Source organism: Microplitis demolitor, chromosome 4, assembly GCF_026212275.2.
Source record: "Microplitis demolitor isolate Queensland-Clemson2020A chromosome 4, iyMicDemo2.1a, whole genome shotgun sequence".
Taxonomy (NCBI): domain Eukaryota; kingdom Metazoa; phylum Arthropoda; class Insecta; order Hymenoptera; family Braconidae; genus Microplitis; species Microplitis demolitor.
This window is the reverse complement of record NC_068548.1, coordinates 5,729,824-5,747,003: the sequence shown is the minus strand read 5'-3', so window position 1 is coordinate 5,747,003 and position 17,180 is coordinate 5,729,824. Positions and strand designations below refer to the sequence as shown.

General features: G+C 24.4%; 2 protein-coding genes across 5 annotated transcripts in view; one reads left to right on the top strand and one right to left on the bottom strand.

The window, feature by feature from the left end:
• The window catches only part of LOC103580836 (tropomodulin), a 33,728-nt gene extending 19,507 nt beyond the window's left edge, over positions 1-14,221 (bottom strand). The window contains exon 1 of one of the 4 annotated variants that reach the window (XR_008403536.1): positions 13,792-14,221. Coding sequence is in view for 2 of the 4 variants with exons in the window: in XM_053738378.1 (XP_053594353.1) it covers positions 13,792-14,070 (279 nt within the window). In the remaining 2 variants the exon portion in view is untranslated. Of the gene's footprint in view, positions 1-2,176; positions 2,333-5,285; positions 5,487-13,791 lie in introns of those variants that run through there. The other 3 variants (XM_053738378.1, XM_053738379.1, XM_053738382.1) reach the window with 3 other exon arrangements.
• A 2,180-nt stretch (positions 14,222-16,401) lies between these two features.
• LOC103580840 (serine/threonine-protein kinase 11-interacting protein) overlaps positions 16,402-17,180 on the top strand; it is a 52,894-nt gene continuing 52,115 nt past the window's right edge. The window contains exon 1 of the mRNA XM_008562740.3: positions 16,402-16,538. The gene's annotated coding sequence lies outside the window, so the exon portion shown is untranslated. The remainder of the gene's footprint in view (positions 16,539-17,180) is intronic.

The following is a 17,180-nucleotide window of genomic DNA, read 5'->3' as shown; positions in this document are numbered from 1 at the left end:
TAAATTGTAGGTTTCCTTAAATAGATCAACAGACGAGCGTGTGAATGAAACTAAAACTAAAGATAATGTATGTTTTCCGTTGCCAAAGACTTTAAAGCTATATTATTACTTTAAAATTGTATCTACATTATTTTATATATATGTATATACATCGTTGGTTAACGTAAATATTTAATAGAAGTATTTAAGAGTCACTTTAATTTGCCAAAGTTTAAATTGATTGTAATATTATTGTGTTGAGGCAGGTCATTAAGTAAATAAGTAGTACTTATAAATGAAATTACCAATTACAATCACAATTACGATTACGATTACGTTGATTATCAATATATACTATAAATAATATTATTATTGTGTAGTGTTTGTTATGTATACAAAAATATTTATTTGTATCATCTCATTTAATTGAATTATTGAGTCTACACGGAAAGAAAATCATAAGAAGTATTCCTATGTATTATGGGAATGGTTCCCATAATGGTATAGGAATTGTACCCATACTATTATAGAAATGGTTCCTATATTATAGGGAACATCTCTATACCATTATGGGAACCATTCCCATAATATTATAGGAATAGTTCCTATACCATTATGGGAACCATTCCTATAATATTATAGAAATGGTTCCCATAATATTATAGGAATAGTTCCCATAATATTATGGGAACGGTTCCCATAATATTGTAGGAATGGCTCTCATAATGGTATAGGAACTGTTCCTATACTATTATGGGAATGGTTCCCATAATTTTATAGGGATGGTTCCTATAATATATAGGAACCATTCCTATAATAGTATGTATACAATTCCTATACCATTATGGGAACCATTCCTATAATAATATAGAAATGGTTCCTATAGTTTATAGGAACGATTCCTATAATTTATAGGAATCGTTCCTATATATTATGGGAATGATTCCTATAATATTATAGGAAGTATTCCCATAAATTATAGGAACCATTCCCATAATGGTATGGATATCATTCCCATAACTATAGGAACTATTCCTATAATTATGGGTAATAGTCCTATAGTTATAGGAACTGCTCCCCTAATTTCTGGTCGTCATTCCTATAGGTATAGGATGAAATTTCATAAAATTATAGGAACCATCCCCATAATTTTCTTTTCGTATAGTAAATATTATAAAGAATTAAATAAATAATAAATGGAATCAAAATTTATTAATATTATAAGCAAATTAGAAGATTTTATTTCTTTTCTTTACAAAAAAAATAGGTTGATATTTTTATTTTTTTTTTTTTTTAATTGAGATATTGGATATTAATTTTTGTGAAAGTTAAATCTGAATAATTATTTAATTACTTCAAAATTTAAAAATGATAAAAATAGTTATTAAAATTCTTGTAAATTCTGACGGTCACAATATTTAACTTTAATTAAATTATGCAATTAAAAATATCATTAAAACTTAATTATTAAATTTTATTCTCATTTTACTCCAGTTTTAAAACTAGCATCTAAAAGCCCATAAAAATTTCTATATATCCCAGAATTTAAAATTAAAAATTTTTTTTGTTCCAATTCAAATTGCCAGAAAATTTAAATCTAATTTGTTGGAAATTTAGGTTCGGTTACCGTGAATTTCATTAACAAATCAATTTAATGAGTTTTTACTCTTGAGAGATTGAGCTTAGTGTATAGCTTATTTTTTAAATATTATTTTAACAGTAAGGCCTAACAATCTCTCCTCTCTTTCTAAAATAGAGATGTACAAGTTCAAAATATATACGAGTGGAATATGAAGAAAAACATATCGCCTTGCAGTTTCTTAGAACTTGGACCTCAATCCATCAACCTAAGTACCTAAGGTCATAAAATTCGATATATACTTGTTTACTTGTCTTCTAGTAAATGTATATCTTGAACTCAACATATAATACATACGACTTAAAATGTAATATTTTCACGTTGTTCGAAATATTTCAAACATAATATTTTATAAAAAAGTCTAAACTCAACGTAATTTAATCCCCAACCCATTTTTCAAATTCACTTCTTCAAAGAAAAATTCAAATTTCCCACACCCAGGAAAATAAATTTCCACTTTTAAAACAAAATATTTACACGCCCCATCTCACCCCAACTTTTAAAGTATTCTCTACTCAGCAAACAAAATATATATACATATATATATATAAAACTCACCAATCTCACAATTTCCAAGTGATCCACAATAAAAAAAAAATGATAAAACCTTGAATTTAAATAATTATTTTAAAGCTCTCACTAAATTTTTTTAACTTAAACCAAAAAATAAATAAATTTGATAAATAAGATGTAGCTTGAAGTTACGGATGTTGTTTATCAGACAGTAATACAGTAACTGAGAGTATTAACTCCAATCTAGTGTACTATACTTCTAAGGTATAGAATGTGCGTGTAAATAATAACATATAACATATATATAAGAATATAAGTGTATATCTACATAGCAGTAAGTGAAAGAGCCATACATATAATAAATAACTACCAATACACATATTTATATATATATATGTAAATGAATCTTTCGAATGCATCCATCACATAAACTAGAAATGAAGTCCATGTATATATATATATATATAAATATATATGTATGTACATTCTTAACTATCCCACAATAAACTTTCACCTCTATATAAATATTTAAAAATCATCTTGTCTCTTTAATACTTATAACAATCTATATGTCAAGGTTTTATATTTATCATGTGTATATATATATATGTATATTTTGATAAAAATCAATTGTTCATGTCATGATTTTTATTATTTTTTTTTTTTTTTGATTGATTGAAATAAATAGATAAATAGAAAATAAATATATAGTGGATTTAATTCAGGGACAATTTAATTGGTATGAGGTCATAGTCTGGTGTTTGGTACTGATGTGATGATGATATCACTCGGTACCAATCGCCATTTACTATCTGTTTATTTATTATCATTTATAGTATGTGTGTTTAACATACTTGATGTTCAAACATTTTTATTTTGTACTAAATAACAAAAATAAAGTATCTTTTCATATTTTTTTTTGTTTTTGGAAATTAAATTTATTATTCTTTATTTTTACTTGATATTTTTGTATGTTTATTTTAAAATTATATTTTTATATTTATTTATTTATATTTTTTATTAATAAAGTTAAATTTCTACTTCGATCTCTAGACGAAATAAAAAGCTATAATTTTTTAAAAAATTCAATGACTGTAATATTAATTTTAATTATGGAATTCTAAAATAAAATTTTTTGATTAAAATTTATATGACATATGTATACTTGATACAATTTCCTGTCAAAAGAGTACCCACACGCCTATATTGAAATTTTCGAAATTACAAAAGTAAAAAATTTTTTTTTTTTTTGCAGAATTTTTTTATTTTCAAAATATAGTCATATGGGTAATCTTTCCACACGTCATTGAACAATAAATTTAAAAATTAAAAAAAAAAAAAATCTCATACAAAATTTTGAATCATCACTTTTGATAAGAACCCAAACAATTTTTTTTTTCTAAATTATTTTTCAAATATTTTCTACTTTCTAACTAACACTTAATTGATGTGAATAAGGTCACATTAATCACAATAAGTTTTTACTATTTGAAAAAAAAAAAAAAAAGATATTGTTTTAAAAGAAAATATTTCTCAAGAAAAGTAACAGCTACCACGTGAACTGTCTTTTTAACAATATTTAAAATTCTATTATTCATCAAAGATTTTTTTATGAAAATTAATTATAAAATGGAACTATATATATGTGTATATATATATATAACTAATAAACAACTTGAAATCCATTAATATAAATTAATCAACAACATATGCTGATAAATTATAAAAACATAAGTTAACAGTAATTGTAACTGTCACTTCCGCATTGGCATACATAATTGTTTATATGAATAATTGTTTATTGAAAATTTAAACGTCGTATATGTGTTTAAAATTTGTTATATATTAATAGTAAGAAAGTGCCAAATATATGTATTATATTTATAGGCAAACATTCAAATATTTTATTAAATTAAATTATTTTATGTTATTATGTTTTAACATTTATATATATACGTATATATATTATTTTTCCGGATTATTCGATGTGACAAGATAATATATAACCTTGAAAGCCTGGCAACAATCCGAAACAATATTTTCAAATTTCGTAACATTTTTATTTATAAAAATTTTAATAAATTTTTTTGAAATATTTTCATATATTTGTACTAAATTATGTGTCTTATAAATATGTCTTACATGTAAAATTCAGTAAATTACGTAAATAACAATAAAAATATATATGTATATATTTTTGAAGAAATTGGGAATTCAAAATTCGGAAATATGACACGAATTTTGGTGGATAAATTTTTTAAAATAAAAATTAGGCCATGATTTTTAAGAAGCTTCAATGAAAATAATTTTTTGATATAATTTAAGACAAAATAAGCTTTTGAAAAATGAAAATAAAATTTTTGGAATTTTGGGGTAAAGAAAAATTTAATAACTGGGCCGGGAATTGGACCGAAATTTTATATGGTATGGAATATTCTGATCTTTGTAATGAGAAAAATTCAATGAGATAATGATATTTAAAATGAGAAAGAGGAAAGTCGAAATTTTCAAGTTTTATAGTTATAAAGTAGAGGAAAGTTTCTAGTATCTAGTATATTATATAAAAAAGAGTGTGTACGAGTTTTAGATCTAGTTTATAATAAAATTGCGGTTATAAATGTGGAAGGAAACATGAAAGCTATCAATAGATACTTCATAGAAATGTTATTCGCAGAGTAACATCCTAAAACCTTGAAGAAACTATCATTTGTATACTCTTACATCTGCTACACTTAAGTACCCATTAAATTTTTCATCCCAAATAAATAAAAACTACCCATCACTAAGACAAGTTTAAAAAATACTAAACTCGATGTTATAACCCAATCATGTATCTCCGCCATTTTGGTTTTTCAAAAAATAATATTTTCATTTTCTAGTTTGTCTCGACGAGCGCTTTCACTAGAGTACCCACACCCCTTAACTTAAAACTCAAAAAAAAAAAAAATTGTTAAAATCACCTAACTATGAATTACTAAATTTGGCTTTTCCTGGTTATTTTAAAAAATTAAATTTTTTCATTATCTTGCTCAACTTGTTGAGCTCTTTTATTAGAGTACCCACAAGCGGGTATTTGGAGCCCAAAATTAAATGATCCTCCTCGTCGGCCATTTGTAAAAATCTATAAATACTAATTAATTAGTATAAATCTCACCCCATTGTTTATAGGCGGTGACAAAACGTCTCTTCGCGTTGTTCTTGTCGTTGTTTTTCGTGTGGTCTTCCGAGAACTGGAAATGGTCTCATAAGGTGAGTCCCAGTCCTGGAAGACCTCAGTGGTCGCCATTGTTAAAATAAAAATCCTTGTTAATTACTAAATATTATGTAAAAATATCCAGCGTACACTATTACAACCACTTTATCACAAATTTTGAATAAATTAAAACATTAATCACTTGAAAAATATATTTTAAAATGGCACAGCGAGCACTAGAGTTAAAAAATACTAGAAAATTTTGAATAATAAAGTATAGTATGTGTAATTAAATCCATAAAGTTTATAAAAATGATGTACGCTCTTATGAGGATCAGGCTAGACTGAGGTCCAGCCGCTCTGGGGAAGCACCCCCGACAGCGCGGAGCCGCGAAATAGTTGTAAGCGTCTGCATATGTGTTTCCAGAAATACTGAGATCTTGGTATAATTAGGTAGACGTAAGACTAAGACATACTGTAGAGTTTTTGTGTGTACCAGCGTGATGAATGCCAATGAAATATGGCCTTAGAGGTATTACTATCAGACAAGGGGCTCTTTTTTCAGAATAAATTTCATGTCAACTATTCCCGTAAATTTAAACTCACTTTGCTTATTTTCAGTAAAACTCTTATAGAACAAAGAAAAAAGATTTTTTTTATATTGAATTTAACAAAAAAATTTTCCTTTATGATTATTATTGCTGACATTTAGATAAACTACTACATTATTTTCGTCGTGTATAATTTTTGGCACAGGCGGATGATAATAAATTATTGAAAAACAAAGAAAATTTTAGATTAAAAAATATTTTTCAAAATTAGTTATGTTTAGTTTGGAAATTTTGAGATAAAATTATTTTTAACGGGAAAATTTATAGTGAATGGGAAATTTTTGTGGTGGAAATTGGCCCAAGAAAAATTTTTAGTTTTTCTTGACATGAATTTAGAAATTTTTATTTTCTTTTAAGATATTTTTTTTTCAATTGACGAAAATTTACGGAAAATTGATAATGAACAAAGAAAATTTTTTTGTAAGTGAAATTAAACTTCAAATAAATTTTATCAGATTTTTAAAAAATTTAATTTTTCATTGTTGATACATGAGTTTATTGTTTTTAATTTAAGAAAATTCGGAAAATTCACCTAATCAAAAAAAAATTTTTTTTTCGTTATTAAAACAATGCCCGTCGACTTTCGATCAGCTTCATTGATTTCTCCTACAAATTAAACTATTATTATGATGGAAAATCCGCGGAAAATGACAGAAAACAAAGAAAACTCATTGGAAATTAAAAATTATGCGCCTTAAAAATTTTTCCAGATTTACGGGGTTCAAAAACAACTTTTTATTAACTTCATTGATTTTTTTTTTATTTCAAAATTTTTCTATACCGAAAAACGTTTGAAAAATTCAAAGTAAACAAAAAAAATTTTTTTTGTATTGGAAAACTAAAGTTTAAAAAAATTGTTCTAGCTTTTTAATAACAAATACTAAAGTATTCTTAGCTCAGTTTATTTTTTCTTCCCAAATTTCATTTAAATAATTAACAAAAAAAAAAAAAAAAAAAAAAAAAAAAAAACGCGAAGTATTTGCAATCAACTAAAAACCGTCTAACGAAGATTAATGACTTTTCGTAACATACGCTTTAAACATCTAAAATTTAAATTAAACATTAAAACAATATTTTGAAGAAAAAAAAATATACAGATATATATATTTTTTTTACATCCAACTTGCAAATTAAAATATAAAAAATTTTTCAGACTCTTTTGTCGATTTATTTTTAAGTAGGATAAATAAATACGCGTGATATACTTCAATTTATTTATAAACCTAAAGACAGTACGCGATGATATACGAAAGATGGAGCTTTCAAGCAGAGTTATCTTGTTTTGCAAATCAAAATCATCTTCTCAACTGATGCTGAAGATATACTTCTGCATAACCAACAGCAAGCATTTAGTTGTTAATTAAATATATATGTATATTTTTTTTCCTTCAAATTATAATAAATTTTATAAATTATTAATTTTGTAATTAGCTGATGTTTTAGGTGTGAATAGGATTAAACATAAAAGATAATATATATATTTTGGTTAAAGTGGTAAACGAGGTTAAATTTATAGACCATTTAGCGCACCGCTAATACCCGTGATGAATACGACGTGAGAGAGTCACGGTCTCGCGGTGTGTATTTTATTCAAGGTTACTAAAAGAGATCACTGTTGCTTCTGCAATCTGTACCGTGTGAAGAAGAAGTAAATGGTAAATGTTAAATGCAGTAAACAGTAATATAAAGACCCGATGAATAACAAATTTTATGCATCTTTTATGTCGCGTTTATCTCCCGTCTTACTACTTGATAAATTATCAAAATTATTATTATTTTAAATAAAAATCTGTTTTCTTTTTCTTTTGTCGAAAATTTTTTTTATTTTTGGATAAATCAAATTTGGGGTAAAATGGACCAAGAATTTTTTTTTTTTTTTCAATTCCGAATACGAGAAAAAATTAAAACATTTTTTTGATATTAAAAAAAAAAGTCAACACAATTAAAGTTTTTTAATTAAAAAAAAAAAACTTTTATGTGGAACGAAACGGGCCGTGAACAATTTTTTTTTTTTTAGTAAAAACTATCATTCTTTTTCAGCGAAAAAAAAGTTTATCTGTATATATAAATATTGTTCTCCATTACTTATAAAAAAATCTATTTAAAATTTAATTCACAAGATTTAAGTGAATTTTTGTTAAAAAAAAAAAAAAATTCGCACGAGTTTTTCATAAATTAAGCTTGAGATAATAAAATTATTTAGCATTAAAGCTTAAGTTTTATTATCATAAGCTTTAGTTGTACTTTATATTGCTTTTAAAATTTTTTAAAACTTTTAAATCCATGTAATATATATCAAATTAAAAAAAAAAAAATTAAATATAACAAAGTAAAGCTGAAGAGCTTAAAAATAAAATCATCTCTAAACCATTAATCTCCATTAATTCTAAAATACATTTAACAGTCAGCAAAATTTCTAACGTTCTCATCACCAGTCTACGGAAAATTAACGATTTAATTTACAGAAAAAAAAAAAAAAATCGAGAAACTTCCGCATTTGTTTGAAATTTAAGAAAGAGTCAAATGGAAATTTCCTAAGGCTGCTTTGAAAAATTTTTTCCTTTCATTTTTTAATATTGAAACGACAGGAAGCTTTTAGTGTTTGCACTAGACACCAGACTATTATATATACACCGAGATTAAAAATATATATTAGAGCGTGTTGTAAAAAAACTTATATTTTTAAAACATTTTGTGGGTGTATTGACACAAAAGATGCTGCTCCACGTGTAACAATAAAACATGTTTTTATTCCATAACCTCATTAATAATCCTAATAATTTTTTTCTAATTAGTACTGATCAGAAAACTGCATACTTCTTTGTAAAGTACATAAAATTTCCTGTGAAATGAGTACCAACATCGATATATTTAGAGTATGTCATGTTTATGACACATATAGTGAAAAATTAAAAAATGTATGAGAAGAGATATTAATTATTTTTCAAACATACTGTTGTGGGTACTCTTTCGACAGGTAATTAAAAAACCTACAAAATTATCATATGAAATTTTAAAAAAAATCATAATTACAAATTAAAAATTTTTTAGTTAAGCAAAGGGGGTTTCAAAGAAAGGGATAGAGAAAGAGAAAGAGAATTAGTGTAAGTAAAAGCAATAAGATAAGTTCGATGTATGTTGAACAGCTGGCGACACTTCGTTATCCATTATATTGGCGTACACGAAGCGCCGTTAAAGTGACATCAAGACTGACGATTATCAGGTTACAAAGTTTGCTACAAAATACACACACGCACACACACAATATATATAAATATATATTCATGTACATCCATATGTACGTATATATGTAAATACGTGTAATTGTATGATGAGGATTTAAGACGATGATGATGACGCGACATGCAGATTCACTTTTACCGGTACAAATATATCTATCTATCTCTATCGCCAATTCCCAAAGTGTTACATACTATTTCTCTCATTACATCTGGCTCCGGTAAACGCAATTCTAGTACATAGTTAGTGGTACGTCTATAATCGAGAAAATTCGTTCATTTCCTGTTTTAAGTTTGCGAGCCAGACCGGTTTAACCCAGCTGTCAATTTTCTCAGTTTAGTTGGACTTAATTTTGTGTCAAATACTCTATTTGTGTTTCTCAACTAATTGGTTGTATATATATAAATTTATATTATTATTTGATTTATTAATAAATATATAACAAGTCCAGATTTCGGGTCTACTCTCACGTTATATTTTTTTACTTATTAACTCAAAGTATATTTTATTTACAGTTTATAAAAGTACGAGCCTTTTTCATTTCCCAAAGTTTAGATTATATTGTTCTAATTATAACTCGTAAACTATCAAGTTAAAGTTAATTTTGTGCGAATCATTTCTGTAACAAGTTTAATTCTCTACAAATTTCTTTAGCTTTTGATTGTACCTCCAGTAATTTACCCGCAATTTCAATTCAAAGCCTCAGAGTTTTAAATTTGCGGGAAAATTTTATTCCTTAGAATATAATTGTCTTAAAATTTTAATTTTAGCTGAACCATCACAGATGTGATAAAAATTTATTCTTGCAATTTTACAAAAAATTCAATTTTCAACAAGTTTGGTCATCTATACTTTTACTCTATCATCAATAGTTTAGCTTCAATTCTATTTCAAATTACATACATACAAAAACACTAAAAAAAACATAAAATTGAATTAAAAATTTTATAATTTCCAACTCACTTTATCTATCCTTTTTTTATCTTATTAATTATAACTATATATTTTACGCTTACAAAAAAAAAAAAAAAAAAAAAAAAAAAATTAGTAGCAATTTCGTTTAGAATAAAATTTTCTACCAAATCACTTGTGGAAATTTTATTTTCTTTCGCCACCTAGCGTCAACTTAATAAAACCGGCTTAAATCTTCAATTAATTAAAGCTTTTAAATCTTCTAATCAATGAATTATTTTTAAATTAAGTTACAAAATAAATTTAAAAAAAGTTTTCCGGACTCATTACAAAAATAAATGAATTAAACCCACGTAAAATTAAAAACAAATTACCGCGAGCTAGAAAACGGAAATGATGTTATATGGTCGCCAGTCAAATAAATAATGTATAATTTAAGCATATATATACATATATATATTAAAGACACTTGTGTCTTTTATCAGCCAACCGGATCGTGAATTCGCTCGACACTTAGTCGTATCACGTACTAGTTAAATGTTGTCGTTGTTCTTAGTCATTTGTCCATCGTTTGTCGTCACGTTTATATTCGTATTTTATAATATATATATATATACATATATATTTATATACATAAATAATATAGTGTTGACTGTAATTTTGTATTAACGGTGTGGTTGACCGATAGATATCATGTCTACGACCGTCGTTTGATCTCTTACTCACTAAAATAAATAATATTTGCTAAATAGAACATGTTAATATAACTTCCGGTTTATTATAACTTTAAGTAATAAAACTATATGTATTAAAAAAAAAAACTGTCACTAATTGCTAATTTACGTTGTTTTAAAATTAGTTTATTTAAAATGAATCAGTATTTATTTTTATAATAAATTTATATTATTTTAAATGTCGTAGCTATATATTTATATATGTGTACATATATATATATAATAATTGTAGAATGCAAGTGTCATAAATTACGCGTAAGAAATTATTGACGTCATAATATACATTTAGATTATTGTAAAGTTGTCAGTCTTCCGGTTTGAATGACGTTTAAATGTTTACGTATGTCTGAGGATTTTTATGTACACAAATAAAATATAAGCTTATTATAGGTTATTCAATGAAATTTCAACGTTTAAATTTTATATTTTTGTTGTTGTTAACTTTGGCTATTTTTTTTTTTATTTGTAATTTATGATAATGTTTATTTTTTAAATGGAAGTGCAAAAATTTGAAATTATAAAAACTTAATTTTTTTTTTTAATTTTTAATTGAGTGACAGGTGGATTCCATTAAAAAATATGTTGGAACTGACAGATAAATAAACGAGTTTTATTTTTTAATTTTTAGTTTTACGGATTTCCTGAAAATTCGAAATTTAAAAAATTATTTTTAAGAAAGTTCCATACGCTATTTATTAGATAAAATTTTTTTTTTATCCTGATTATTTTCTGAGTTAAAAACGATTACTTGTATATTTTTATTATTAAGAGTTTTTGAGTTCAATATTTTTTTTTTAAATTAATTTCATACCGAGGTCAAAATAAATTTTTCTGTTTTGATTTCACAAATAAAATTAAAATCATCAATAACAAATTTTTTAAAAATACCCGCGTATTTTCATGATTATAAAGTTAGTGGACATCTGATAATTTTTTAAAATTTTAAATAATAAATTAAAATAAAAAAAATACATGTTTAGAAAATTCAAAATTCAGTACATGCATTTTTTTAAATTTTATTGTTTTAATTTTTTTATTTGTAATTAAAAAATTGTCGTATATCTGCTACATTTAAACTCATCGTATTTTCATAATATTGAAATCAACTATTTAATAATTTTTGAATTTTTTTTAAAACCATAAATTAAAAAAAAAAAAAAATATTTCAAAAAATTGCACTTGGAGTTTTTTTAATTTTTTTACTTGTGCATATTGTTAGTTTTTTTTTTTTTAATTAATTGAATTGTTGAATAATAAAAAAAAACGAAAATTGTTCATTGTCTGCTAACTTTAGGATCTTGTATTTTCTGAGTCCATCACAATTTAAAAAAAAAATTTTTTCAATAAACGTTTCAAAAGAAAAAAAAAATATTTGTTGTTTTAAGTGAAAGTAGAACAAAATGAGGTGTTGAATTTGGTACGAGGTTTTTTAAATGTAATTGCAAAATATTTTTGGCTTTGACTACAAGATTCTGCAGAAATTAAAATACACATTCCTATAATTCATTATCCAACTTTACAAAATTGTAAAAAAACAAAAAATCAGCTAATAAATTTATAAATTAAAAAATAAAAATATTTATTGAACATAATTATTATAAATGTTTACGTATAAGTAAATCAATTGGAACATGACTGGAAATAAACGAGACTGTTGATGATCAAGAAAGCTCTTGGGTTCGACCTCGATGCTATTTTAATATCGACATACGTTTTCATTTCTCTAATATCTTGTTTTCTTTTTATTAATATTCATTTTTATATTTTTATATTTGTCCAATAATTATTTTATAAAAATTTAATTAATTTACTTTCGTAATAATTTTTATTTTAGAATTCATGTCAATAAATTTTAAGTTTTAAAAGAATCATGACGTTCATTTTAATTATTTTAAAATAAATTAGTAAGTTAATTTGATAATTCAATTAAAAATAATAATGAATTAGTTGGGTAAATTATTTTAATTGAGCAAATATGTGTGCGTGTGTGTGTGGATTTTTTTTTACGTTAAATGAGTTAAAGATGAGGTTCAGCCTGACTATTACCGGTTGCCAGAATCTAAAATCGTCTTTTGACAATGACGCAAAAATATACCAACAAATCGCTGAATTATGCCTTCCACTGCATGAGATAAACTATTAATCAAATAACTGATTTTTTTTATAACCTCGGAAAATTATGTAAAAAAAAAAGATATTTATTCAACTTTTGAATTCTTCATTTCAAGGGAACGACATTTTTTTTATTTATAATTTTTATTTTTAATTCGATAAACAGATTTAAGTAAATCAAGGTTTTTTTCAAATTTAAAATTTAGAGTAAAAAAAAAAAAATACAAATTGATTTAATATGAAAAATAAATTTTCTTATTTTTTTTCTAATTCGTGATTAAAGAATAATTTGAATATCTTGTAATTTTTTATAATAATAAATTACATTTGAAATTTTTCCCAAATTATAAAATTTTTTAATTTTAATTCATTGTCAGAAAGTCTATGAAATTTCGAGTAAAATGAGTACCCACATCAATAGTTTTTAATGAAAAAATTTTTCGGAAAAAAATTGTTTTTTTTTTTTTTTTTATATTTATGTGGAGACTCGTTTGACAAAGAATGCAATCAAGAGTAATAACCAATTACTAAATAATCAATATTCTGATAAAAAATTTTTCCTAGAACTACAAATCATCTGATCAAAAAATAATTTCTTTTTAAAAAAATTATTTTATTTCCTAAAAAGTATAAAATTATTTCTATTCATGCCCTGGATTAAATGTTTTACTTTGCAATGAAAATAAAAAAATTAATCAGACAATTCCATAAAAAAAAAAAAAAAATTCTGATTTAAATTTCGCGCTTAAAATTGACCAAAAATATTGAACCCTTAGAAAGCGTCTATCCCATGGATTACAAATTTTTCTCATTTTTTTTAATAAATAAAACAATAAAATAAATAAATATATAACTTACTTCCTGGATTTTGTATGTAGTAGTTGTAGTTTTACGTCTAGTAGTTGTAATTTCATAAGTTTCTTCAACTGTCGAACCATCTTCATCGAGTACCGTTTCTTTAGGTTCAATTTTAACATCAACATCTTCTTTGACGTCCTGTACCATTTCTAACTTTTCACTATCATCGTCTTCATCATTATTATCCTCATTATTGTTATCATTATTATTTTCCATTTTTTGATCAACATCATTGTCATTTACAGACGTTTCCGACACTTCCATAGTTGAATCTATCATTCACTTTTTAATAAACTTCACTGAGTATTTAAAAATAAATAAATACAAAAACCGCACAAGTCACTTTGAATTTAAAAATGAAATAATATGGACTCGTTACTTAATTATTCAAATGTAAAATTGATGTTTAAATAAAATTTAAATGAAAAAAAAAAAAAAAAAAATTGTTACGAGTATTAATTAATTAATTAATTAATTTATAAAAAAAAATGGTGTGCACAAGACAAAGAGACTGTGTGAACTAAAAGCTAAACACTAAAATGTAAAAGCTTTTGAGTAAGAAATCAGCGCCACCAACGCCCAGTTAGAAAATACATCCAGAGGATATAATACTAGAATATGCTAGTGTGTATTTTACAAGAATTTGTTAATAGTGTTGATGTGAATGACAAAGACGAAGATAAAGACCAAGACTAAGACCAAGATGTTGAGGTTTTTACTGTAAAAATAGAACGGACAATTTAAACACTTTGTATACAACAAAAAAAAATTTTAAGTTAAATGAAAAGAAATAAACAACATCTATTGCTAACTATAAGCTATTTGTATTTAATTTTAAATTAAATCCCATGAGTTTTATTATTAATTTAAAAATGATCCTGAAGCTATGAGACAATATGATTGTGAATGTAGCAGACATCAGACAAATTTAAAACTATAAATAAATAAATAGAGTAGATAATTAAAAAAATAATATTTTCAAAAAATGCACTTATTAGTTTTTAATTTTTTAAATGGGCATTTTTTTAAATTTTATTTTATTAATTATTTACTCTATTTAATAATAATTTTAAATTTGTCTGGAGTCTGCTACATTCACACTCATGAGACAATTAAAAATCAAACAAATCAATTACAAAAAAAAAAAATATGGCACTGTAGAAAATTTAAAAAACTACAGGTGCAATTTTTTCAAATATTTTTTTTTTATAATTTATCGCTTTTACAATAATTAGAAAATCATTGGACGTCAGCTAACTTCAATATAGTAATTTAAAAATATATTATTTTTGGCGGGAAATTTTTTTTTTAATTATGACGTAAAAAAAATAAATACTTATAATTAAGACGTTAAATAAATAACTGCGAGCATAAAAAAATATTATTTTAAGAAAAAACAACTAAAAATTTACCTTTTGTGGCTTTGTCATGAACTGGAACTTGACACGAAAGCGAGATTTTAAACAATTAAATTATTTACGTTAAAATACACTGATTGGGATTATTAACACGAACCGAACACTAATGTTAATTATAAAATATCACTCACTTACGGACAACGATTTTAAATTAAAAAAAAAATCAATAAATATTTTTTTTCAAAATGGCGGCATAAAATGTTGTTTAAGAAAAAAAATAATTTTCTTACTAATTATTTGACAAAAAAAAAATGACAATTATACACTAAAGATTACTGATAACTTTTAAACACTTTGATAAATAAATAGTAATTAATAAAATTTATTTTCACGGTTTTTATTTTATTTAAACGAACGTCAACGAACGCCGGTAGTCGAACAATGGAAACGATGCAACGAATTAATTAAATGGTTTTTTTACTTTTTATATTTCACGTACCGATTAAATTACTATCACAAAATGTCCGTTTCGAGATGGAGAATATTTAGAGACAAAAGTTTTTATTTATTTACACGAAAAAACACTTAATTTATTTATTTAATTACGAGCTAGACAAGGTTTGAAACACTGCAATCGCGACAATATCAAGTTGGAGCCAGAAACAGTTGCGCAGTTGTAGGGCCGGTTGAAACGACCTGCGCAGTAGAATAAAATTTCGACACGCCTGCGCAGAAAGCTTCTTGATGGCGTCAGTCTCCCGCCGAACCGAATATCTCATTGTTGTGGTCGTTTTCACCCGGTAAAATAATTAATTTAATTATTGTGTCACTCGATTTTAAATGTCTCGTTACTTTTAAATAATTATTCGTTAAATAATAAGTATGTTATGATATTAAATAGTGTGTGACAGTGAACGTAAGTTGTGAAATGAATTAAATTCAGTGCCGTGGTAGCTCTCGTGTAATTTGACGCCATGTTGATTCTCGGAATTTTAAAATAAAAATAAAAATATTCAAATGTGTTTGACCCTGAAGTTAGCAGACAATTAGTAATTTTTTTTAATTTTATTTCAACAAAAAAATTACAAAAAAAAAACAAAAACTAAAAATATGCACATGAAGAAAATTTTAAAAATTCAATTGCAATTTTTTCAAATATTTATTTTTTTGTAATTTATTGTTTAAAAAAAAAGTCCAAAAATTATTAGACGTCGGCTAACTTTAGTATCATTTAGTTTTATTAAAAATAATATTCTCAAGTGGTTGTTTTAGTGTAGTAATTAGTTAGTTGCATTAATTAATTTTTTTAGCGCGAGTTGTATGTTTATTTTATTAATTTGTGTGTCAATGTACGAGCACTCGTAGCAGAGAATGAAAATGGCGGGAAAGGTGAGTAAATTTAGAAAAATTTGTTTTGTTGCTATTTTTTTATTGTTTCTACTTTTATATAACGTTAAAACAAATAACACAATTATGTGATTCCCTTCTTTGTGCACAAGAAAATAATGAGATATTATTTATAATCATTGACAATAATAAAATATAGTACTTACTGATGATGATGGAAAATGTTCTGGAATTTAGTCATATGATTTATCATTGATCCAGTAATATACATTAAATGTATGTGAATGTAACTGACAAGTGGGAATATTTTAAATTTTTGGATAAATAACTAAAATGTAAGTAAAATAAAAATCAATAAATGCATATTGAGATCAATGAAAAATCTATACGCACATTTTTTTAAATTTAATTATTTTAATTCATTTATTTATTTATTTAAATTCAGAAAATTTTTCATGTCTGCTACATTCACACTCATATATATTAATGAGATTGAACAATTATTGAAAAAAATTATCGGTGATAAAAAAAAAACGGTGTGACTTATTTCGGTGTGAATTCGTATTAATTTACTAATGAAAGTTGAAATAAAGACAAATAGAACCAAATGAATAAAAAAATTAAAAAATGACATTTATAAAATAGTTTAACTTTACAATTTAATGAATTGTAAAAAAGTTCTGA